The sequence below is a fragment of the Dendroctonus ponderosae genome, unplaced genomic scaffold, assembly GCF_020466585.1.
Source record: "Dendroctonus ponderosae isolate FM_Combo_2020 unplaced genomic scaffold, Dpon_F_20191213v2 Dpon_F_20191213_1, whole genome shotgun sequence".
NCBI lineage: Eukaryota > Metazoa > Arthropoda > Insecta > Coleoptera > Curculionidae > Dendroctonus > Dendroctonus ponderosae.
The window spans coordinates 51426862-51452814 of record NW_026017110.1 but is presented as its reverse complement, the minus strand read 5'-3'; the positions used below and the strand labels follow the sequence as shown (position 1 = coordinate 51452814).

The window sequence follows — 25953 nt, the reverse complement described above, 5'->3', positions numbered from 1 at the left end:
TATTTTTAAATTATTTGAATTACTTTCCAACTTCCTTGTTGCATTCCAAATGAAAAATATATTGCATTTCTTGCTACGACAACCGGTTACGAGTTATTAGTGATGGAAATTATCGAATAAAAACTATCAACATCAAACTATTCGATATTTGTAATTTATTCGAATTATTCGATAGCTATGTTTCATTCAGTGACGGAAACTATCGAGAAATAACACTAATCGAATAATTCAGAAACTTTCTGGTCGTTCCTCGTCGAATATATAATACGCAGCATTGATATGATATGTAAGCTGTGGTGCTAAAAGCTCTACGTCTACATGGCAATCAACACCAAAATAATAACAGATTACCAAACTGTTAGCTGTTAGTAAAGAATGCCAAACTTACCGAAAGCTGCATCGTGCCACCTGGAAAGAATGAAGAAAATGTGTTCAATATAGCAGAAAATCGGTCCAAAGCAAATCTTTCCAGTCCAAAGCAAAATTTCAAAATATTAAAGCAAAGAAATAGCAATTTAACCAATCCTTCAGTTGCGCTTTGAAAATCTAAACTCAGTCCAAGCTAAGAGATTTATAGATTAGACATCATTCTTACCAGCTTTCTGCAAGCTGGTGCTCCAACCTCCATGTTATACACTTTTCAGACTGCACATGATCACACAATAAAATGCATTCCAAATTGAAAACTTTATTCCTACAATTAGGAAGCAGAATAAACTACATTTGCCGAAAAAGCCGCAATGACTCTATATGTACCATCTAAGAACGCGATTCACACGACGGAAAGGACTGACTACCTATTTAGTACATTGCCTGTAATAAACTCAATATTCAGACACTTTTTCCAAAAAACTCATGCCATATCGAAATGTTTGCCGCATTTCTAAGGCATCGAACTGCAGAACCAACATGATAATACAATCATTTGCTTTTTCGCCATTTGGATGAGTCATTGCTTTATATTGCCGTTCGATTTTAGTTTTTTTATAGTTAGATATTTTGTGAAAAGTGCCAGTTCACACGGAAATATTTTCAGACACGTTTCACGTCTTAACTCGTTTAGATGATCGCGGAAAACCAGGTTTCTCAGCCAAATGTAAACAAATCCGATCGTGGGGCGCATTAGACTTTTTATACAAAATTTAATGCGTGCCTTCTAATCAGTCATTTAAATCGATTTTTATGAAAATTTGCAACATTTGAGCTTGATATTCGGTGTATAGGCTCTGGCTAAATGGTACACTCGTAATTCACGGAATCATTTTGAGCTACTAAATACATAACTTGATTTTGACAAGAGTTTTCCGATCAATCTTTCGGAAATTTTTAATAGTTACAATTAATATTTTCCGTATGACATAGAACAGCATGTAGAATGTCGATATTGGATCAGGAAAGCAGCTAACGATATATTAGACCAAACATCAAAATACATATTTTTTGAGAAAAAATGTACTGTTCAAAAAATAGGACGATAATAGTGTAAAATAACTCTTTCAGTTTGAAAATATTTTTAAAATTGACGAACCAGATTTCATCAATTAATACCATATTTTTATTTTTTAGAGAAAGACTTGTGCTGGGTTTTTAACGACTAACGAGAATTTTTCTAATTTCATAGACAACAAAAGACGGAATTTCTACTGCTTGCCCCCCCCCCCCTGACTAGAAAGCTGGATCCGCTCCTGCCAGAGATTAGTACTAGACGAATCCCTGGTTCAACTACGTAGATTTGCGTTTGATTAGAGGTAGTATATAAATACAGGACTTTCGTAAGACTAACGACTGGAACGAGAACCTACTTGAATAACGGATCCTAAGGAATGCATATTGGAACCAAAAGTAACCAGTCGTTACGAGAATTCAAAAGTAACCGAACCTCACACAACAAAGTTTGGATTGAAGTATCCAGCGGAATGCTTCCATCACTAACTTTCACTAACACTGTCAAGGATATACGTTCAAATGCACAATGTCGATTCCTTTCCATTGCATACTTAAAAGTTACCTGCGCAAATTTACGGTTCTTTACGTTGGGGGGGCGGGGGGGTTCCAGATCTAGAAGTATCTATATGTACCTATATGTATAGTTGAGTTACTCAAATTCGTATGAATGTCTTTTAAAGGATAGTCGTTAAGCAAATGAAACGGTGAAATCAAATTATCCGCTTTTGCATTCGAAATGTTTCTAATGTTATCGAGTTATCTAGTAAACATAAACTCACTGGGCGAAATTGCAGGCCATCTTCAAAGGAAATAAACTGAGCGCCATAGGTCAAGAATGCTGAAATTTATGTAGAAACATGTCGTAAGCAGAAAGTAATTCCATTTGACGGTTGAATTGAAGATCTTCGGTGAAGTTCTAAGGGAACTTTTATCGTAAATATTGTTAATGGTATTTCCTGTTCAGAATAAATGAAAGTCAGACTGATGATTTGTTTTTTGTTTCTGATCGCTTGAACCAGCCTCAAATTTAAAGATCGCACATTAAACTGCAAAAATAAGTTTTTTGTTCCTATTTCTTCTAGTTAACTAATTATTTTTAATAAAAAATTCTGATAAAAAATTATTTATACCTCTGCAATTTAATAACGCGTAGTTAAAGTTATTTATACAAAAAAAAATTTTAAAAATGTTATACAATTATAAAAAATAATCAGTGAGCGCAAATATCAACGACAGTTCCACTCCTGAATGACGTAATCACTGCACAAGGGTTACACTTAAATTACCCTACATCACTGTATAATCGCCTAAAATGGGAACGCCTATGAGTTGACATTGCATTTCGTCACGACTGCCACTACTGCCAGTTAAATATGTCACATTTCGGAATTAACTGAGCTGTTGGGCTTCTTCGTTTAGATTTTAAATAATTTTTTGTTCTTAAATATTTATTTTTTAATCAGTTCAGTGTGCAAGTAATGGATGATAACGAATTTAACTCTAGAGTTGAAAGACGCATCAGGGAAGTGAAGAAAAAGGCACGACCAGGTTAGTTGATGAAAAATAACCTCAAAATGTTTGGGAAAAATACAGTTTTTCCTCGAATTTGGCTTTCTTGTTTTAGTAAACAGTTTTTATCGACAAATTATTACATACACAGTGTACTGTATCAAATTAATTAGATTATCGCCCCAATACAGTGCTTTTGGGGCTCGTACATAACCTACCACGCCATTTAATAATCACCCATTTAATCTTACAGAGTTAAACACCAACGAGTTGTGGTCTCAACAAAACTATGCCGACTGTTTCGAGAGATTTCATAACTTTTCGGACAATTGTCCTAGAATTGACCAAACCCGATATACAGAAGCCCAGTTTATTAGTGAATATGAAGCCCCAAACAAGCCGGTAGTATTATCTGGAAGCCAGATCGGATGGAAAGCTACCTGCAAGTGGACCCTTGAGAAACTGGCCAAAAAATATCGAAACCAAAAATTTAAATGTGGCGAAGACAATGAAGGTTATAGCGTCAAGATGAAAATGAAGTACTATATTGATTATATGCTCAAAACAGATGATGATAGCCCTTTATATATTTTTGATAGCAATTTTGGCGAAGTAAGTTCACACACTAATAGTAAATAATAATTAGTAATGTATGGATAATCCGAACAGAAAGTTTGCAGAGCCGGTTCGGTTCATCGAAACTTACGGATTACAGAATACATAATAAATGATATATATGATTTCAGCACGTTCGGTTTATAGATATGTATTTACAGGGTTATTAATTGAACCTTGGCAATCCCGTTTTTACATCAAACTTACAATTTAAGGAAAAAATATTAATTGCGAAAGTTGCAGATATTAACGTCTAGTTTATTTTAAGATAATATGCTGCATGCACCCACATGCCACAAAATTGGTACCTTAAAGTCATATGGGGAGATAGCTTGGCCTTTCAGCTAACTACTTACCAAATTTGGGTTTTGAATTTAGAACCATTCCTAAGATATATCTTGATCCGTAAAGATGTGTAATGGCATTTTTGCCTTAAACAATTGACATACAAAAAGAACTATATGAATTAAGTTAACAAAACGAGGTTGGTTCACATTCGTACACCCTGTATAGCTACAGGGCTAAATGTATTTTACATGGTGTCGGCACGACTCGTTATGACCGGAAACAAAATTTGAAGTTTGTGACTATCTTCTAATGCACGGTCTACATAAACTACCCTGTATACACGGTGGTAACTGAGTATCTACTCAGTGCGACACAAAACGGTAGATAATTTAATGTATGTACATTTCTATTGAAAAAAACTGCCTAGGGTACTTTTCCAAAAAAAAGCAGTTCGAACAAAAAGTAAAAGGTTTTATTTTAATAACGAATTGATATATAATGAAAATTTTAAAGATGGTTAATTTGAACATAAGTTTTATCTACATACAAAATTATGACCACATTTTATAAAATAAATTTGAGAAAAAAGAACATGTTTAATGTTTTCCAATTCATATAAACAACTTATTCTGCATCAGAAAAGCTACAAAACTTTCTGTACTGATGTTTTTATTATATTACAACAGATTTTGATCAAATTTTAAATTCAAGTTTAATGTTAATATAATTTAATCTCAGGCAGACACCATTATGTCCAAAGTATGAATGAAATAAAAATAACTAAGCAAAATTCTGATTGGAAAATATGCAGTGAAAATTATACAGGCTAATTTCGAATCACCCTGTAAATATATATTCGCGACCGGTTTGATGGTAATTTTAATTTTAGCATCGCCGAAGAAGAAAACTTTTAGAAGACTATGAAGTGCCCTTATATTTTCGAGATGATTTATTTAAGTACTCAGGTGAAGGTCGTAGACCGCCATATAGATGGTTTGTAATGGGGCCCGCCAGGTCTGGAACCGGGATCCATATTGACCCTCTGGGAACAAGTGCCTGGAATGCTTTGGTAGTAGGTCATAAGAGGTACAACTTATTTCCTACGCTAGAATATGTTGAGGTGTTTATCAATTATTCATAGGTGGTGTTTATTTCCCACTCATACTCCGAAGGAGCTGCTGAAAGTAACGGGTCCGCAAGGAGGAAAACAGAGAGACGAGGCTATCACATGGTTCAGTATTATTTATCCAAAAACAAAAGAACCAACTTGGCCTGAAGACTGCAAACCGATCGAAATTTTGCAAAAGCCTGGAGAGACTGTTTTTGTTCCTGGCGGGTGGTGGCATGTGGTACTTAATCTGGATACTACAATAGCAGTTACTCAAAACTTTTGCAGCAGAACAAACTTCGCTGTGGTAAGAAATGTAGAGTTTCGTAAATTAGCATATACTAAAATAGAGCAATAAACTTAGGTATGGCATAAAACAGCAAGAGGGCGGCCAAAACTATCGAAAAAGTGGTTAAAACAATTGCGCGTACATGAACCAGAGTTGGCTGCGATTGCTGATCAAATTAACTTAGAGCAACCTTCAGGTATCTACAAACAAATGTTTTATAAGGCAAATCTCCATGCAACGTTTTTGGCAGGTGTGGCATCTGATAGCTCCAGCGATTCATCAAGTTCAAGTTCAGATTCTGATGACAGCGACACCAATTCCAATGAAGATAGTGGACAAGAATCTTTAAGTGGAAAGAAAAGGCGCAGAAAATCTGACAACGACTCTGAACGAAATCGGAAAGTTGCCCGTGTAGAGGCAAGTTCACAGAGAATTTATTGGATAAAATATGTTATTGCTATTTTTATTTCAGATTCACAGCACTACCAATGGGCAAGCAACAAATCCGACAGCTTCCATGCCTGCTACTGATCTTGTAGGCAAAGAAAGTTTGAACACAACCTTTCAAGAGTAAAAGGTTCTGTTCAATTTAGTAAAATTTTATTTGAGTTTATTATTGTTCTATGTATGCTTTTATATATTTCCACTTAAACTAATTGAAAAGAAGCTATTTTTTCAAGATTTTTCTCTAGGTGATAATGTAGAATATGAAATTGGGAAACATATGAAGGCATACCCCCATACTTTTATTATGTGAATTAACTAGTCTTCTTTGACCAAAAATAGAGTGAAGAATTGTTTAACGTTGGAAGTTTCAAAATACCTGTTATCTTCACATCTACAGGGTGCAAGAAAGACTTCATTCCTCAAGGAAAGACAATATTTTTATTTAGTTTCGCATATTTGAATAGAATCAGTATTATGACGGAATGTATGGTGGATGCGAATTAAATAGACATATGTCTTTACTAAACATTGCCAAACTAGTTAATCATTTTTGTAGTTATTATTTTCCAAAAAGTTTATTTAACCATGTGCCTTTTATAAATTCTTATCTATGCTTGATATTTTTGGATATATATTTTAGGTATCTGATACCTAAAAGCGCTTTTAATACTTATATCTTAAAATTATACTTGATCAAGCCTAGAATTGATTGTCTAGATAAAACACCAATAATGTAGTTCTGTGATATACAGAAGTGATAATTTAATGTTTCAACGCGCAATACAATTTTCGATTGTTGTTGGTGATCTACGTGATTATTTTGACTTGAAACAAATTAATTGGGAGCTAAATATTTACATTGGTGTAATGCATACAAGGATAGAACATGCCAAGGCCGGTTGCTCCTTTTGTCTATGATCTAAATAGGCGCGCTAAGTCGTCCATTACCTGAGCAGTGCCGTAACATGGACATTCCCAGCTAGCCATACGCACGACAACGTCAGAAGATAATCTTGAAGTGGCGGTTTTGAATTTATTCGAGGGCCAAACGCCAAGCAAGGAAAAAGATCTTCCTGAAGAGAGGCCAAAAACCCATTTTGCTCAGACCTTTAATCTTGATGTGAGCCGTAGTGTAACCCGCTGGCGGCCTCAATCAGTAAATGGCATAGGCCACGCCCCCTCCCTCTCATCATTGCAAAGAGCAGCCGGAGCAAGGAAGCACGAATCAGACTAGTCGCGTAATGTTGGATTTTTGCGTTTCCAGCCTGCTAGAAACGGCGTCCTGCTTTGGAAGTGTTGGTTTGTTAGGGGGTAAAATCCTCATAAAAAGTCGCGTATGCAGGAGGCCATGGGTAGGGCGATCGTTTGTTATAACTTGTGTGAGGTTCTGCGTGAGGACACAGCCTTGCTCTCCTCTTTGATAAAATTTATCAGAGGTGGTGTATATACCGGGTGTCCCATCGGGAACCGCCGCGATAGATATCTAACAAACTATAATGATGAAATATTTGAAAATTGGTCAGTGTGTCGAAGTCATTGGAGGCAAGCAATCGAAAATGTTTTCGAGATGGTCATACTGTAAGTCATACCAGTTATTTGAATTTTTATGTAAAAAATGACAGTTGAATAACAGCCATTTGAATAATTATTCGTTTTTTCTATGAAGGAATATGTTTTACTTCAGTTGAGTCCCATTTCTTGTTTAACAGAACTTACTTTAATTTGAATTTCAACATAATTTTGATAACTATTAATACAAAATGTTAAAAAAATACATTTCAAAATGACGTTGAGAAAACCGCCCATGTTTCCATATGGCTATTTTGTCGCATCTTTTTTTACATACTGTCATTCTTAGTTGCCATGACGAAAGCCATGGTCATTTTTTATTACAACCAAATGTCAAAGTAGTGCTTGCAGCTGTCAGTTGCCTTTTGAAAATAATTAGTATTCATGCCCAGACGCTTTAATTATACAAACGAAGATTATTTAAACTTATTTATTATTTATTTAAAATGTGACGAGTCCAAAGAAAGCCGACGAGTCTACTTGTAAAATCGTTCTCTTCATTTTTTTGCATAAAAGATTCAGTTTGTCAGTATTTCACAGTAAAACGTCAGCAAAAACGCGGATGCAGTGTTGTTTAGAAATACTGACCTAAAAGTGAAGAAACCCCAGTTTCCAAGAGTTTTCCAAATAAAAGATTATAAACTTTCGCTTTTTCAGTTCGGGGAAATATTTTTGGAAAAAGACCTAAAAATAATTATTAGGGTTTTATCCATAATTCGAAGCTGCAAAAAGTTTTCCGAACATATTTGCAAAGCTATTAAGGAGGCGAGTGTTCCAATAAAATTGATCTTATAACTTTTCACAGAAACTACCTGTGGATTGCCAGTATTTTAAGTAAAACTAAAAAATAATGCGATTTTTGCGTAGAAAGAATTGCTTAATAGAAACGTTGTTAAAACTGGAATGGCCTGAAAATTTAAAAGAACTTTAGTTCGAGAGGGATGAGGGCGTCGAATTTTTCCAATAATTTTTTGTAAACTTTTGCTCTGGTCGTTTTGTTAAGATAGTCCTAATTACTTTCGATAAAAAACTGAATCAAATTATTTGGTTTTTGTGTCAAATTCGAAGCTGAAAAGGGTTTTCCAAAGTCCCATGCAAACCGATGAATGGGGCAAATTTTCTAACAAAATTAATTTTGTCATGTTTTACTAACCCCATTAAGACCCCATTATTGTCAAAAAAAAAGGAAATCATCAGAAAATAATGCTTTTTGCATTTGCGATGAAAAACTTTTAGTTTTGTGATCGGTTTTGGAGAAAATCTTAATGGTTTTCGGGAAAAAATGGAAGGAATTGATGTTCGTTTTTGTCCCGAATTCGACCCTGAAAAGTTTTTGTAAATTTTTTACAAAGCTATAAATTTATCTTGTAATTTTTCCCGTAAAAGTCCTCCCGATCGTCAGTATTTTTAAGTGAAATTCAACAAAATAGAGCATTTTTAAGTATAAAGAAAAGCAAAAAAAAAATCGGTCAAAACTAAAAAAAAAAACCTATTTTTTAACAAATTCTACAGTTTTCAGAGGAACGGAGGTGACGAGATTTCCGAATAATCGGTTATAAACCTTCGCTTATTCTGTTCGTTTTTTGGCAAAAAATTGTTCGATTTTTGTTCCAAATTCACCCAAATTCAAGCTGGAAAGGGATTTCAAAACTTCAAACAAAAAAATCCTGAAATTTCAAGACATTTTAAAAATATTACTAAGCCTTTAAAATCAATCTAAGAAAAGTTTAAAAAAGTCATCAACATTTTCCCAGCAACGGAACTGTTACTGCACCGGTGCGTGGGGTTGGCGCACCGAGCCATTTGCGCAGCACTGCACCAACTCCTTAAAATTCACTGAGTTACCCAGGCCTACCTTTTAGGAAAAATAAATAATTATTCGAGTGGCATCTGTCATTTTTTACTTAAAATTTCAAATATGTCATAAACGGTTAGACTTATATCAGGTATATGATATACATAAAATATATTTAAATCTTGGAGTAGAATTCAAAAATGTAATAATATGTAGTATTTAAAATAAGCAAGTTCATAGTTGGTAATCTTGAAAATATTTTTGACCGCTTGCCTCCAGACTTATCCACACACAAGTGTGTGTTTTTCAATTTCAAATTTATCCTAATTATAGTTTGCCACCACGATCGATCGTGGTAGTTCCCAGTGGGACACCCTCTATAGCTTCGCTCTGTAGCTTCGTGCAGTTCGGTTATTCTGGTGTATCTGTCAGCCAATAGAACGCCTCTCAGGAACCTATTTTGGGTCCTTTGAACACGCCCTCTCGTGGAATTACTGATAGACTGTCAGATAGGGGAGCCGTAGGTCAGTATGGGTATGGTATGGGTCTTATAGTGGAGGTGTAGAGCAGAAGTTTGTTTTGAGGTGATGGAAATGAATTTGGAGCCAGAAGAGAGTATAACTTTCTTTGGGCCATGAACGTCTTTCGTATAGCATGGTCAACATGCTTATTGATTAATTAATTAATAAATTAGTTTGAATCCCAGGTATTCACTTCTTGTACTGGTTTGATTGGAGTATTTTGGACCATGAGTGGCGATAGGATTTTATTGTTAGTAAATTTGCGCGAAAAGATAATAAGTTCAGTCTTCCCAGGATTCACTCTATTTGTCGAAATACGGCGTCAATAAACTTAGGTGGGGAGAGACGTATTACACCGCACTACCAAAACACAGAACCGATTGGTGAAAAACCTCAAATGTTTTGTCCACAAAAAAGAATGTTAGTGCTTCATAAATACTTGACGACAAACTTAAAAGAACATATTGCGCTGTATTTTCTATATTGTTGTGCCTTTTAAAAGATGTATCTTTTCCGTTATTAAACAACAAAGTTTAAATTATCGAAGTTGTTTTATTTTGAAGAACCAACGCATATAAAAACTATTTCCTTGAAAACGCCCCATTTTTAAATTGACACTTCTCATATGTCTACGATTTATTCATGGCTCAAAGGCTCACGCTTCAACAACGTTTACAAATAATCTGCATTTATTAACAAAAATTCCGTTCTGTTCCTCAAACTTTACGTGCACTAACTCCAATTTTTGGTCGTTACAACCGACAACAATTACAAGTTAATTCAGTAATTGGTGCAAATAAAAAATAATCCAAATTTTCATATTAAAATTAGTCTCGGTGATGAAGCTCATTTCTGGTTAAACGGCTATGTAAACCATATAATTTTACAAAAAATATAGCCTTTGTAAAAGTATATGATGTAACAAGCTTTTGCTGTAGTTCTGTCGTGCACAATCAATGCAGTGTCGTCGGCGTATTGTAGTATGTACGCAGATTTGTCAATGAGTCTTTTGTCGCGAAGACCGTGATTGTATATGCTGTGGCAGTATATGCTGATAAGAAGGGGAGATCGCGGGGATCCTTGTTCAGGGGGAAAGCAAAGGAGAGGGTGTTGTCTATGCGTAATTCTAGTCTGTGAGTAGGTTTCTGATTGCGTGAATTATGTATTTGGGGGTATTAAACTGGTGAACCAACGTATTTTTCTTCATTCTGTAAAAAAAAGTAAAGTTGCATTTTCTAAACTAATATAAAACCAAAAACATTAATCCAACTTTTATTTAAAAATAAAAACGATCTTGTTAACATTGGAATGTAATATTACATGGAAGCAGTTCGTCTCTAATAATTGCTTTCTAGTAAAATATCAATGCAAGAGCCAACTACAGACTACAGAATCAGTTTCTTTTATATGAACAAAAGAAAATGCTTCTTCTTGGTCATTTGGGAAATATCACAAACTATAAAATGGAAGTTCTAAAATCGAGCAGTTTGTTAATACCGCCTATATTGCTAAAAGCTTTACGCTACTTCTAAGGAATTAAAACATTAGTTGCGTTGTGAGATTTCTATGACAACACTCCCTTTGGTACCTGTAGAAATATTAACCTAATGAGCTGTTTTCTATTAAAATGAATTTTAGTATCACAGCTAGTAGGAAGATAAGGATATTTGGCAACTGGCAAAACCGCTAAAATATGATTTTAATGCGACTCAAAACAAGAAAATAACTAGAAAATTGGCGCAATTTTACCCGCTGCCAAGTTTGGTGGTTTAAATTATTAACATATATAACGTACAAATTAATTTGTAAGGTTTGCAAGTCAAAATTAGGATGGAAGCAAACCAGAGTTTAAAAACGAGTTACGAACGAAACAAAATTATAAAGTAATTGCAATTTTCGACATTTGTTTAGTTGCATCATCAAAATCACTCTGACTACGTATAACTGGATCAAGCTTCTTGTTAACTTCCATTATCGGCCAATATTGTTTTATAGCGGATATTGATTGAGCCATGGCAAGAGCAGCCTCTCTTTTAACATCCCCTATGGTTGGAAATGGCAGCGGATGCCCCAGAAGGGCTTTAACACAATTAACCATACCCAAAGAGGTAGTTGTGTGGTTGTAACCGCCTTCGAGAGCTAATATTACCGGAGCTACCGACTTGACCAACTGAATAAGGTGGCCGAATGTTTCCGGATGAACATTATAGTGGCCTAGAACTTACATTTGGTGATAAATTCCTATTAATATATTAAACTTACCGAGTGGGTCATGAATGCCAGCATCGAATCCTGCAGAAACAAAAATTATGTCCGGATTGAACGAGTAGGCCAAAGGTAAAACAATTTTAATCCAGGTATATAAGTAATCTGCGTCACTCATTTTTGCCTAAAATATGAAGAAACTGGGTGAAACTTCTGGGCAGATAATTCGATATCGCACATCTTACATTTTCAAATGCAACATTTAAGTTATATCCCGCTGATTTTTCCTCTCCTACGTACATGTAGTTACCAGCGGGGTCTTTAGGGAAAAACTTCCCCCCATCGAATCTATGAAGAGATATATACATGACATTGTCCTTGGAATAAGTCAACTCTTGAGTCCCGTCTCCATGGTGCACGTCGAAGTCGATAATGAGAACTCTGAGTAAGTTTTACAATTATCATGAAGCCAATAAATTATGTGGTAACTTATCAACTCACTTTTTATAACCGAGACAGTCAATCGCGTAATTTGCGGACACAGCCACGTTATTAACAAGACAAAAACCGCCTCCGCTGTTAGATTTTGCGTGATGCCCCGGAGGTCTTACAATTCCCACTCCATGTGCTATTGAAGAGCGTTTAATTTCTAATGCTAGTTGGCACAAAACGGCACAAGAAAACCGACAAGCCTGGGAACGCAATAAATTTGCACTGAATTAATACTAAAAATATGAATTCGTACCTTTCTGGACTTTGTGTCCCAGTACAGATCGGGCTGGGGCTTTGGGCCGGAAGACCATAGCATTTCCAAGTAGTCAGCAGAATGGGTCAGCTGAAGAAACCTTTCAACGTCTTCCACAACTGATGGATAGCTTCGATCCTACATAAAGGGCCAAAATAATCAGATATGCAAAAATCAACTAGCTTCATTCGCCAGTGTGAAAATAATTTAAGCGTTTTTAGGATGCGGTGTATTCAGGAGATCATTCCTAAATTATGTGACCTGAATAACCTGCAGCAAAAAATGCTTTGACTTAATTGAAATTGCACTTTATAACGGTAACGGCTGTTCTAATTACAGAACCTCAACAAAATTTGAGAGGTTGTAGCGCTCATAAGAACAAGAATATTTTGCTGTTTGTATACAGTTACACTGTTTCAAAAACGCAGCATTTTGAGACAGAAGGTGTTGAATTGTGATTCTGCCTTCAGTTGAGAATAAAACAGCTCTTATATGCTTAAAAAATAAAAACCGTTGGATTATCGAAGGAAATTTACGCTATTTTTAACACTTGATGTAATCCAAAAAAAAACCGGTGCGCGCCTTCGGTTTTTCTACCAACCAACAAAATCTTTTTCTGAGTTCTACATTCAGTTGGGAACAAAAAACTCTTTCAAAACCGTTGGATTGCCCAAAAAATTACCGCAACCCTTAAGAATTGATACTCTCCAGAAAAAAAATATATTCTACGTCCATGGTATTTCTGCAAACAAAAATTAGTCTCTAATTCTACATTCAGTTGCGGACACAAAGCCATTTTGGGTCTTTTGATCAAATGCAGATTTTTTGATTGAATAAATTAAAACCATTGGATTATCCGCAAAAAATACCGCAATACTTAACAATTCAGACTTTCAAAAAAAAACGGTGTACTCCAATGGTTTTTTTTTGCAAACAAAAATTATTCTACATTCAGTTGGAGGGGAGGAAAGCTACTTGGTTTATTTTAAATGCAGTTTCAGATTCAAAAAAATTAAACGGTCGGATTGTTCGAGATAGTTAAAGGTATATTTAATATTTTATGATTTCCAAAAAGACCGGTTGATTTGAACGATATGCAATTCAAATAATAATTGTATTATTTTCAGATATATTCGAGATATGGAAAAATTCAGGCTTATATGCACGATGTGTTGTTGAAATAATAATAATAATAAACAAAGCTATTATTGCATTACATTTTTTTAATGTTTAGAAAAGAGGTTTCGGAATCAAAATGTTCTCAAAGCTAATAACGGCTTTCACCGCTAATATGTCTTCTTAGATAAAATTGTAATTTTGCGACTTATTTATACAATTTATTATCCTTCGATATTCTTATCTTTCCTGGGTCTCAGTCAAAGTTGGACTTTGCCTGAGATGCCAAATTAATAATATCACCGCAAAAATAGACGTCGGAGGCCACCAAGATAGCGATATTGCGCATGCTCGTTCTATGGGAGAATCGTCGGCGATTCCACCGAACGGCTTTGCATCAACAACTCGTCGCTTTCGCGTTGCCGGCGGCACTAAGCAAACCAGACATAGTATTTTCAGAGGCATGCTCATAGAGCAATTACTTCCCTTATTGCAAAAAAATGCTTAGTTGTCGGAAATCTGTTTATGAATCAAACGATGATTAATTTTGAAATTCCCTAGCTCTCCGCAACGATTCAGAGTTTATTTATGAAACACCCTGTATAGGTTAAAACGCCCTGACAAAAATTATTGTATTGTTATTATGCTTCTATGCGGATTTGTTTCAGTTCTAAAAAAAACGACTGTACTGAAAAATTAGTTTCTTAATTCAGTGTAAATATATCTTAACTTTTAACTCAAAATAAGTACTTACGTGATGAAATTCAACTGGTTTCAATTCCTTCAACAGTTCATACTCAATGAATTTGGATATTATGTCCTGAACCCGTTTTTGTACTTCCTGGATGCGTAGCCCTGGACCAGGCTCGTGACCGGCTGAATGAATATTTTCCATATATCCCACTATATTCTGGAGACTGTTATATTTTCCTGTAATTTTCATTAAACTGTATTTTCCACTTTTTTACTAGAAATTAACTACCTCTTAAATAGACTACTTTACTGTCATGCATAGAGAACAAAGATTCACTATTGAGGGGATTTCCTCCTGAAGTCGGAAATGGAGGCTCTGGGACAACTCCGAAATATCTATGAACAGCCACATGATAATTGAACCTAGAATATTAAATTGGATTATAACCAAATCTTCCCAGCATTCAAAACATACCTATCGAAGCGAACGATATCTGTGATAGGGCTAATTGGATCGACTTGATTAAAGCATTTCCAATATGGCCTTAAGGCCACTTTAACATTATTAATGCTATCAATTACAGAGCTGTTGATATTTTTATGGTACTCTAAAGGAGGACTGGGATCATTCAATAGAGCTTTCACAGTTTGCAAAGCACCCTCAGCCAAACTGGGAAGAAAATACCCTCCTTCCAAAACAACTAGCATTTTACCACCAGCTAAACCTCCAAGCATATGAATTAAATGCGCATAAAATGCTGGTGTTATATTCATTTCACCCTAAAATGTCAACAGTTACAGTCAAAGCAATAATTTTATTTAAAAAATTGTAAAATCTGATGTTAGAAGCCTGAAATGTAATTATGGCACAGAAGTAACGGCACAGAGAGTGACACTGTTAAGTGTACCTTAAAATCACCTGTACAACTGTCAAATCCAGAGGAAACCAATACAAGATCAGGATTATACTGAAAATAAAAATAGATAAATAAATAATTACCTCCGGACATCCCACACAAGCATCATAGCCTGCTGAGACTAAAACTATTGTAGGGTTGTACTAAAATAAAATATTCTGTTTAGCTTAAATCCAAAAATGTTCACAATAAAGTAAATAACTGAGCAATAACTTACTTCATAGGCAACTGGAAGTAAAACGTTGAGAATAATACTAAGATAGTCATAGTCTGTTAAGCCAGTCTGATTAAGTGGGACGTTTATATTATACCCTGTTCCCTTTCCACTTCCCACATGATTAAAGCTACTTTCTTCTAAGTTTGGCCAGAACTTTCCATACTCATATCGATGAATTGAAAAATAAAGAACCCTAAAAAGAGCAAGCAAAGAAATGACTTGGAAGCAATATCCACAGAAAATTCTTACTGGTCCGTTTCGTAAAATATACGTTGCGTTCCTTGTCCATGATGAACATCATAGTCGACAATTAAAATTCTTTCAGTCAGTTTATTTTCCAACAGATACTTAGCTGTTATAGCGATATTATTGTACAGGCAAAAGCCGTTTGGGACGTGTGGAGTTGCGTGATGTCCGGGTGGCCGGACATTAGCAAATCCATTCTGCACTTTTCCTTCCGCCACCATTTTAGCCATGTTTAGTGTGTTTTTCGCCGCATTTATAGCAGCTTTATTGGACAGCTGTAAGGAAAACCTTCGAAAAAGTTGATTTTGGTAGGTGTACGGCTACCTACCAGTCCGTTATAGTAGATACTGTCGTATTGAGTTGCCTGAGACTCAGATTCTTGACTACAGAGATGTTCAATCTCCAAAATGTACTCTGGTGTATGTACTAAAGACAATAAACATTTTGCATCAATATCTGTAGTTTTATCTGTTAAATCCTGCAATCTATTATAGACTGCTTCGACTCTGAAATATTTCATATTCTGAAAACGGTTTTTTTCGAAAATAGGTACCTATATTTCTACAGTACGACTTACGCCTGATGTACTGCATGCGATCTTTGAGGGTTTTCCGGATGTTTCGCATCCCAAAGTGAATAGTGTTCATCACTTGGAACAAAACAGTAAGCAGTTTCTTTTCTAAACACGCCTTTAAAATCGCTAGTGTTTCCGTAAGGATCATCTACAAAGGATGGTTCCCTGATATCTTTCTTTGCTTCCTGTCTCTTTTCTTGAATTAATTCCCGTAGAGACTGGAAAATAATATTTTCTATTCCAAAAAAAATGACTAGGACTAAAACGTGAATGAATCCAAGTTTGTATGAGACTGAATGATGTACTTGCCCAATATAAGATTGATTTATTTTTTTGTTTCAAAATATGAGCTGTTTGTCGATATCACTATTGCAATGTAACGTCAAATGTTTGATCACTTTTTAAAATAAAATGCTTCGAAATGTTATGCACACGGGAAAAACGTCCTTGGAATGCGGGTTTTTTATTTTCACTCAGATTCAATTGGATCCGATTCTTGGTCTTCAACAGCTTCTTTAAATAAATCTGTTTCAAATGGGGTTGAAAAAACGTTGCGATTATGGTCTCCTGGAGCTCCGTCTGGCCATACCAAACAATCGCTTATATTCTTTGACGGATCAACTGTGTCAACGAGAGAGTTTATCTGGTCGACTAGATTTCATATACGAGTACCGAGTATTAAATTATCTTGATTCAACCTTTTTATCTGGCCCAGATCGGTTTGGTGTAAATGATTTCTAAAGCCTCAGTAACGGACATATTAGAGAGTTTTTAATGTTAAAAAAATAAGGTGTTCAGGCAAAACGTTAAGTGAGTTTTTTAGTTTTTGATACCGCGATTGTCGCACTCTCAATAAAATAAACCTCAATTTATTGTTTTCTTATCCCGTCAAAGCTAGTTTAAGTTTGAATTGTTATTAAACAAAAAGTGGCTAAGCTGGAAGAAAACATTGAACCTTTCTGCGCCGGAATGACGAGGGAGATGTGGATCACAATTTAATAAGAGGCTTAATTTTCGACTGTTGTTTCAAACCGAAGAGCTATTTTTAGTTTAGAAAATATTGAGTCCAGAGATTGCCTTATCAATTTTAGGTTTCAGAAGGAACATATTCCGCGGCTGGTTCACTGTCTTCAAATACCAGAAAAAAACGCATTCTTTTTCTTACCACGTCCATTTCACTATTGGTTAGGGGAACGAAGAACGGAAAATAAAAATTCAAAATCGAATAGTTAGGTTATGAGTTAGAAGTTAGAACCTGTCCGTGTGAGGTTAGTAGTATTGCCAAAGTTCAAATTTGCCCAAATAATTTTCACATAAAATCCGTAATTACTCAATAATGGCGTAAAAATGAACAAGGAAAAAATCTTATTTAAATTTACATTACACACAACATTTCTTATTCTATTATAGCCGCTTATTTTATTAATAATATTACAAATAAGTCAAATATGTCCACATCGTCGTTCTGCTTTTTAACGTGATGCTTATTAACGTTACCGCTACTCGAACGTAAATAAAGGAACACGTTATCCTCTAATAACGTAAGCGGTTATTTATTTACATATGCGCATGCTCAGAATAACGAATAAAGTCAAACGTGTTGCAATTAAGGGGCCTAAAAACTCCTATTATGATTGGGATTAAAATTTGCTTACCCCTAAGTTACAAAAAATGTTGATAGAAAAACGTAGGAAGAAACTCCGATGTTAAAATTAATCTATTGGGAAGAGGCTTTTTTAATGCTTTGTAATTTCACAGTTCTTGAATGCAACAGAACATGCCAGGTCAAATATGGGAGGAGTAGAAAGAAGCCTTGAAAATCTGACTACTTCAAGATATTATTTTCTTATTTTAGGTGAAATTTGCGAGATGAGGAAACATATTTTAATAAATTGAATGGTGTAAACCGTGTTTTGAAGAAGTGGGTGTTTGCGCCTAAATTTGAGTCTCCCACAGCTGCATTTATAGAAACATCATTATTTATTTAAAAGAGGAAACAGTAACAGAGAAGAATTATTCGAAAATTTGATTAGAATATGCAACCATAACATGTATTATATTAGAATATACAAAAATTGGATAATTTCTCTATAGAAATTATTGGCTTCTATTGGGTCCCAAAGGCCTGTTTGAGACAAGCGGATAGGGATGACACGAAATACTTGTCACAGGTATTTTGGAACAGATATCGATATGGAACAGTCGGTACCTGTGACCGATATTTGAAATAACATGTGATTTGAAATAACAGGGCTCGCCTACAATGCCGCTCAGTACCAGTCAACCTCTGGGATTTCGATATTTCAACAAAGCAAAAAGGCAAATACCTGCCTTTATGCCTTTTGATTCCCCGCGGCATTGTCAATTGGCCTGAGTTTTAGGGAAAGGAGATATTTTATTCTCGTGAAGTGGTAAGGTTTTGTATGTATGGGAGTGGGACGAAAATATCGGGAACAGCCGTAACAGCCGTCTCCGATATTTTCTTTAATGTGACAGGCCTGTGAATTCTGAGCTGTTCTTTGTCCTTGAAACTTGATCTTTTTCGACCAATAACAGTGCTTCTGAAGTAAAATAGCATTGGTTGCATCTGTCCAGTGGAGTAGTGGACGAACTACATTCAAATTTGTATAGGCGCTATTTACCTAGTCTGGGCATGTTTCAATATTTGTTTATATCAAACATAGCTGAAGTATTAAATGGCCAATTTTCATCTAAGCGATAAGATGAATTGGAATCAGTGATTAGCATGAAAATAGAAGATTTTTCACATTTTACTGCCCTTAACTGGGAAAGATAAAAAATGTGGTCACCTTTTTTGGTGTTCAAATAAAGTTTCGATAAAATGGTAAAACGTAATCAAAAAAAATGTTCTGACTTTTTTTGAACATCAGCCCTTGCATACATAAAGGAATAAAAGGCATTCGGTCTTCGGTCATAATTTATTACTGACCCAGCAGATTCGCACCCAAATTACTAGGAAGTGGCATCGATATCCTTCAATGGAACAATTAGTGCAGTCGGATTAGATTAGATTTTTTCCGGGCACTAAATAGATGAAAGTAGAATTTTTTAAATTAAATTTGGTTTTGGCACTATAACTTTTTTTGAAGGTGTCTGTATCCTTTATAAGTGGTATAAATTTTGGATCCAAAAATTCATAACTTTCTGTTCATTCCTATTTGTTATGTAAAAAGGACTCTTGCCAGATTCTAAATACATTTTTCTTGAGACGTAGGAGAGACTTCTCTGAGGCTGTATTTTACCGGTCAAGAGTTATACTACAAAGTACAGTAAATGAAAATTTCATTACTGACTGACCAAAAAAAGTTATGGTGTTTTCGTGAAACAAAACTAAATTAATTATTAAAAATTAACAAAACTCTGAAATCGACGGCCTTTTTTAAATTTTTGGGTAAACTAATGAACGGATTTTAATGTAGTGTATCTGATATCATAGGTATTTTTAATACTTGAAAAAAAGGATAAAACTTTTTTTCAATAGCACCAACGGTTCAACAATTATGTACAAAAAAACGGGCTTTCGCACTGTTTTTAATTATTTATAAACAATGTTCCACAGCCGGAAAGCGAGCACAAACGATAGTCTCAATATTCTGACATCCTTTCGAACAAGTTCCAATAATCTTTTATCATCATATTTTCAGTGCCCAAAACAGGCCTTTTAAAGTCTAATCCGACTGGACTCAAAATACGCTTCAGCCCGGTTTCAGGTACAAACCAATATTTATCATGGGCCAAAATAGCATGTGACAAAAAATCACAGATACTGGGAACAGGTACGAGCTTGGAACAGTCACACATGGAACCTGTGCCTGAAAAATACTCGTTTGTGTCATCTATACAAGCGGCGATTCACGGCATAATGGTACGGTTGACGTTTCATCACTTGCCGCTTCGTGGCGGTAGTTTCAAATAGTTATTTTGCCTGCATATAAGGAAAATTAACATTAAGTCTAGTAGTAGAGGATAGACGAAAATAAAAATACTAAATGTCTTCTTGTATTGCCAATAACGATTTTTTTAATGATTTTAAGTAATGCTACCTAGACTAGATGTAAAGTAAAATTTTAAACGAAACTAAAATCAGATTTCCATCAGAACATTGATTTCTTATTCAACAGTTTTACATATTTGTGGTAAATTTTTTGTGGAAAGAAATACTGAGTATGTATATCTAATCTTTATAATGTCAATTTTTACTGCAATATTTAAGTCCAACAATAACAAAAATTAAATAATAAAATCTAGCGTAACCACTTTTAAAATTCAACAGATGGCTTGGCGACAACATTGGCTTAAATACGTCCACGTAAAAAATAATTACTTGGATTACGTATCTATATAAAAACGAAAATTTGCATTAATATTAATAATTATTATACAAGGTGTTTCAGAAATAAGTACCTACATTTTAGATAACACTCGTAACTCAGAAAAGTCTTCAGAAAGTTTTATTAATAAACAGTTAATATGAATCCGCCGTACTTCTTGTGTCCAACAAGTAATCCATTACAAAATGTAGGATATTCCGATAGAGCATAGTGGTAAAGCGTAATGCATAATAGTAAATTCAATAAATAACAAAAAAACTAATGTAATTAAATTCGGTATAATATTGAGTACTTATGTGCGCATGCTGTGGTTAAAAGTAAAATTATCAATCTGATTATGCATCATGGTCAATGGAATCTCAACTTTGAACATTTTATTCAGAAACACCCTGTATTTAATATAACAATGAATACTCAATTAGTAATTAAAGAGGGCGCAATTTTTTGGCGGCCTTCTTGGTTAGGAATAAATTTAATTTAATTAATACAATTTTAATTCAAATTTAATTAATACAGACAGCATTGTATCTAGTCTTTTATTATTTTTCTTATGGAAATAAATGTATTTGAGGGTTCTATGCATCCGTTCCAAATCCATAGGTATTTGTATTCAAACCTGAATGTAACCTGTAACAATAACCTCATGACTCAGTAGATGTTAGATATTCCTTTTGAAAATATTACCCAAATGGCTTTGTCGCAGAATCTCCTAATAAGTGAGAAATGGCTGACTTGATCATAAAATTAAAGGCATTTCTATCAATTTCTTCTAAAACTGCACGCAGTGTTTTATACGTCTGAATTTGATTCTCTTTTCCACAAATTTTAGTCACATTTTTTCTCCAGGTTCTATCTACGTGCCAAGTACAGAACAGCCTTTTTTCAGGAGCACCAAATACAATCTTATTGCTGATTGGTTGCCAGTCATGATACGTCAACGGGACCATTATGTCGTGTGCTGGGGCTATCCGCTTGTCTGTTTGAGTTTACCACATAGTTGCTCGTTCAATATAATTTATTATCTTAATATCAATACAATATTGATCAAAAATCAAAAAATCCGCCTCAACAATATATAACTTATCAGTAACAGTAGGCATTTTGGTGGTGACGTTTTGCCACTGAAGTATGACCCACCCTGTATAACTGAATCTTAAACTGCTGTATTACGCATGCTTAACTGCTAATGCAATCATGTATGAGATCGTCTCAGGGTCTTATGACTTATGACCCATAGATGAAGACAACTATTTATGACCCATAAAGGATAACTATGGATCGATTTTTATGTAATTAAGAAAAATATGAAGCAGTAGGACTTTTAGTAGAGCATTTAAAAAAATGTGGAGCTGCTTTTAGGTATAATTTATGACATTATCTAAATAATCTTTGCTCTAATACAAACCAAATTGATTTTTGCAAAAAATACTTACTTTTCGTGAAATAGGCTTCGGACTAATCCTGGTCTCAGGCGATCTACAAAAAAATTGAAAGTAATGTAAATATTGATATGTACCTAAATCTTATATTGGGACTCACTTCGGTTCGTTGTCTCCCATTTTCTTTGACCTTTACACAAAAAACTTAACTCAACAAAACATTTACTAACAAGCAAACGGCACTGTCTTTAAACATCTGCAGAAAAAACATCAGCAAACATAACCAAAATTATATGTAGATCTCTCTGACGTCAGTCACTCCCAATAGTTCGATAATCTATGGTCACCTGTGATGGTCGCTCCATCGAAAGATAGATTCCTGAAGCTGCTTGAATGTGCAAGTCTGCAGCGCATCCAAGTCCAAAAGAAACACTTGATTAGGAATGGATTGGATCTGGACACTACAACATATACAGAATCACAGTTGCTCATTATTTTGCACTTTTTCTTTGAAGAAGATGAAATCTCCACAAAGACACAGGGGCAGTGGGGGATTTTTTTGACTAAATAAAAACATCCGTTTTTGGGCCATATTGAAGCATGTAGTTAACACCATTATAAACACTCTGCTAGTCTCAATGCTTAAGTTAACACTCTTACAGCTTGTGCGGCTTTTATCTGGCTGTTCTGATAAAGCGGCAGTTGTCTGGGTCTTTTTTGCTTAGAGTCCAAATCTTCAGCTTCAACCAGGTTCATATCAGGGTACGTTTCCTAGCTCCTGGTTGGGTTGGGTTCTGCTTTCTCGTATGCCGATACTGTTTTTCATGTGAGGAACTCCTGTAATGGCGCCCACTCCAAGTTCTTAACTGTAGATTTGCAAGTTCCGTACACACCAGGCCGCATCGATGGCAGAAGTTTGTTTTTGAGGCCCGAAGGCGTTTTTGCAGATTACACTCGCTTACATATCCCCGCGCAGTGGAGGCATATAACAGTGTCCGCCTGCTGCGTGGAAACTTGAATTTTGCGTAAAAACTATGAATGCCTCAATATTTTACAAAGAGCCGAAAAAATTTTCAAAAAGGATCAGTGCATCAACTCAAAAAAAGTTGTTGGGTTTTTGTAGCACGACACTCAAGAATCCCTCACGTGCCCAAATGGGATCTTACATAGGAACAAATTAACAGAGAGTTTTATTCAAATCCATCGTACCATTGTCCATAAATTTAAAAAGACATGTTTTTTTAATAACTGAAGCATTAATAGTAGAGGAGCCGGACATTTTTTCGTAACAAGTCAGGTCTATGAGGCAAAGAATATATCAGTGCCTTTTTGATCATGAGCTTACGGGACACCTTGTATATGGATAGTACTCGCAATCAACAAAAAAATGGCCAACTGCATTAAGGGTTACATATTTAATAAAACTCGATTGAGTGAGAGATAAGTGTTAACTTTCGAAATCTTAAGACATGAGTCATCCTTACGGTTGGTTTTGTCCGCTGCACTTGAAAAACTTGCTAAGAACAACTATTTATTCAACAAAATACACAATATATCACATTATCAGGGAACAAACCAATAAATTAAACAAATATTACTGCAAGTAGGTACATGTAGATCGCTCAAAGTTTAAAACGTATTGAATACATTTTTAAGCGACTGGAGTCGTAATTAACTAGTTTTTTAATTCCATTCAAAACAATTTTTTTTAGAAAGGGCATACGGTAAGATAAATAAAATTATATTACATTCTGGAACCCACACTGGATATAGAAGCATATCTTCCCATTATTAACACAATTGTAGAAATTATTGGGTTCTATTGGGTCCCAAAGGCCTGTTTGAGTTTACCAGATAGTTGCTCTTTCAAGTCGTCTTTCGGAAAATCAGATGAAAAAGCAAAATATTCAGACAATGTGATATAAATTCCAACGCAAACTCCTAAAACAGCTGCTATCGACACGTTCTTTTGAAGAATTATGCATGTGCTAACGCACAAGCCAAAATAAGTGAGATATCTTGCAAAGGAAATTTGTTGCTTCCTTGCTTCTTCATTTTCATCTGAAATAATGCTTGCTTTAGCAAGTATTTCATTTTCGCAATTGTTATTACTTACCAACACATATTGTGTCCATCTTCCTATACCCAGGTGCACATTCAATACACTCCTCAGGACTATCTCCACTGCATCCAACACAAGATGGGTGACAATCCAAGCAACTGTAACTTCCCGCTGAATTAACACAGAATTGAGTTGGGTTGCACTTGTGCCCCATCAAACACTCATTAACATCTGTGCAACCTCGATCTTTACTTGATAAATATCCATTTTTACAAGATTTGCAGCCAGTTGGGCCTTCTTTGGAACATTTGCCGTCACATGAAGGGTGGCAAGGGGAACAGAGTATTTTATTTTCATCTTTGTAAGATTCATAGAAGCCGTCAGCACACGAATCGCAGTAATCTCCTGAATAACCAGCATCACAAAGGCACTTGCCGTTCCCTTTCCTTGTTCCTGAGCCTTTACATTTGCCATTTTTGTTGCAAATTTGGTCTGGATATCCTTGACAAGGCGTGCAATCTTTCCCAAAGTGTTTCTCCGGACAACAAACTTTAAATTTATCGATGCAGATATATTTTGCTAGATCGGGTTCTTCTTTTTGCTTGTCTTTCCACCATGCTTCCAGAGTCTGAAAAATAATTTTTGCTTGAAGATTTTTAGATAGAGGTTTAAAAGTAACACTATTATTTTATACCTCTTCATATTCCTCAATTAATTGGTAGCACTGATCTTTTCCTTCGACAACTTCAGAGCACAGTTTCTCTTGGACTTCCACAAATCTAACTTCACTGTTTGCATAACTGCCCAAATTTTTTTCTTCCCAGGCAGCATCGCCCCCTTCGAACTTGAACTTCGCAGTTCTTTCCATTCCCTAAAATAATTGACTTGTATCAATAACAATGGACTTGAAGAAGAGATGAAGGAAATGTATACCTTGTGAAAGGAGTCCACAAATATTTTACATGCCCTACAGGGTGGTAGCTTTAATTTATGGGCTTTTTCAGTCTGAATTTTCCCAATAGGCTCTGCTCCCACATAACTGGTAGTTAGAGTTAATAGCAAAATTCCAAAACCGTAGATATTGTTCATTTGGTGTTTTAGGAAGCTTGAAGCCACGAAAACTTAAATGTTGAACCTAATTGCAACGTTTTTATTATTTTTGAATGTTGTACTTACTTCATATGAAAAAAATGGAAAATTGAGCGAGAAAACTGAATTGTGTCCACTTATTTCCAGCACACTTCTCTAAGGGACAAAGCATTTAAGTATATGGGGCGGACTCTATAGTTTCACGAGTTACAATTTTTGGTAAAATATTGTTAATTCTGCAAAACCGAAAAATAAATACACTTAAGTGGATTGGTGGGGGACCTCGAGTAATCAGACTAATTAGACACGTTCTGACGGATCGTTGGTTGGCTGAAAATATCTTCAACGTTTTATCAATACGATATAAAGTTCCGCTAGAGAGCGCCATCAGGTGGCCTTAGAACATCATTATCTGATACGATTGTATTAAAAAATACTTACCTGACCAAATTGCTACCTTAATTTAAGCATCGTAGTTAAAAAATATGTTCTAGTTACAGTAATTGGCCCGTTTGTACCATACATCAATGCGAAAGAGACGCATTCGCCTCACACACAGAACATTCCCCACTACCCCACAGTGGGATGTACTGTGGTTTCATATTGCTTCTAATTTTTTTCTGACTGGATGGCGCGGGCACTCGCTAATCAATAATTTAATCATTAATGCACAGTGTGTAGCTTCTCCATTATGTAATCAGCAGAAGTATGACGCATTGCTAAGCGAGGGCTCTTAGAGCGTTTTCACATGAGCCACTCTGCAGCGCTTCT

General features: G+C 35.2%; 3 protein-coding genes across 10 annotated transcripts; 1 reads left to right on the top strand and 2 right to left on the bottom strand.

Annotated features, from left to right (window-relative positions):
- The first annotated feature begins 2764 nt into the window (after window positions 1–2764).
- Window positions 2765–6232, top strand: LOC109537192 (bifunctional arginine demethylase and lysyl-hydroxylase PSR). The gene is made up of 7 exons (XM_019903795.2): window positions 2765–2994; window positions 3209–3567; window positions 4748–4944; window positions 5000–5273; window positions 5331–5451; window positions 5506–5672; window positions 5728–6232. The coding sequence occupies exons 1-7, from the start codon at window positions 2925–2927 to the stop codon at window positions 5827–5829; spliced, it is 1290 nt and encodes a 429-aa protein (XP_019759354.1). The 5' UTR covers window positions 2765–2924; the 3' UTR covers window positions 5830–6232.
- Window positions 6233–10846: 4614 nt separating this feature from the next.
- On the bottom strand, window positions 10847–22598 carry LOC109537190 (histone deacetylase 6). Of its 3 annotated transcripts, none has more exons than XM_019903792.2 (15): window positions 22192–22598; window positions 22086–22128; window positions 16304–16518; window positions 16055–16232; window positions 15730–16001; window positions 15481–15673; window positions 15255–15314; window positions 14822–15126; window positions 14636–14769; window positions 14408–14583; window positions 12538–12675; window positions 12294–12484; window positions 12038–12233; window positions 11850–11976; window positions 10847–11801 (listed from the first exon to the last, which is right to left on the bottom strand). In XM_019903792.2, exons 1-15 carry the CDS (start codon window positions 22209–22211, stop codon window positions 11464–11466), a joined length of 2586 nt encoding a protein of 861 aa, XP_019759351.2. In that variant the 5' UTR covers window positions 22212–22598; the 3' UTR covers window positions 10847–11463. The 3 variants fall into 3 exon arrangements, with proteins under 3 accessions (XP_019759351.2, XP_019759350.2, XP_048525107.1); XM_019903791.2 differs by lacking the exon at window positions 15255–15314 and adding an exon at window positions 15347–15406 and having other exon boundaries at window positions 22192–22593; XM_048669150.1 differs by lacking the exons at window positions 15255–15314; window positions 22086–22128; window positions 22192–22598 and adding an exon at window positions 15347–15406 and having other exon boundaries at window positions 16055–16249; window positions 16304–16394.
- Window positions 22599–23549: 951 nt separating this feature from the next.
- LOC109537194 (cysteine-rich with EGF-like domain protein 2) lies at window positions 23550–25693 on the bottom strand. 6 transcript variants are annotated; one of them, XM_048670393.1, is made up of 6 exons: window positions 25624–25693; window positions 25270–25418; window positions 25027–25198; window positions 24788–24964; window positions 24148–24721; window positions 23550–24092 (listed from the first exon to the last, which is right to left on the bottom strand). In XM_048670393.1, the coding sequence occupies exons 2-6, from the start codon at window positions 25272–25274 to the stop codon at window positions 23851–23853; spliced, it is 1170 nt and encodes a 389-aa protein (XP_048526350.1). In that variant the 5' UTR covers window positions 25275–25418; window positions 25624–25693; the 3' UTR covers window positions 23550–23850. The 6 variants fall into 6 exon arrangements, with proteins under 6 accessions (XP_048526350.1, XP_048526352.1, XP_048526351.1 ...); XM_048670395.1 differs by having other exon boundaries at window positions 25027–25228; window positions 25624–25691; XM_048670394.1 differs by having other exon boundaries at window positions 25027–25214; window positions 25624–25691.
- Window positions 25694–25953: the final 260 nt, after the last annotated feature.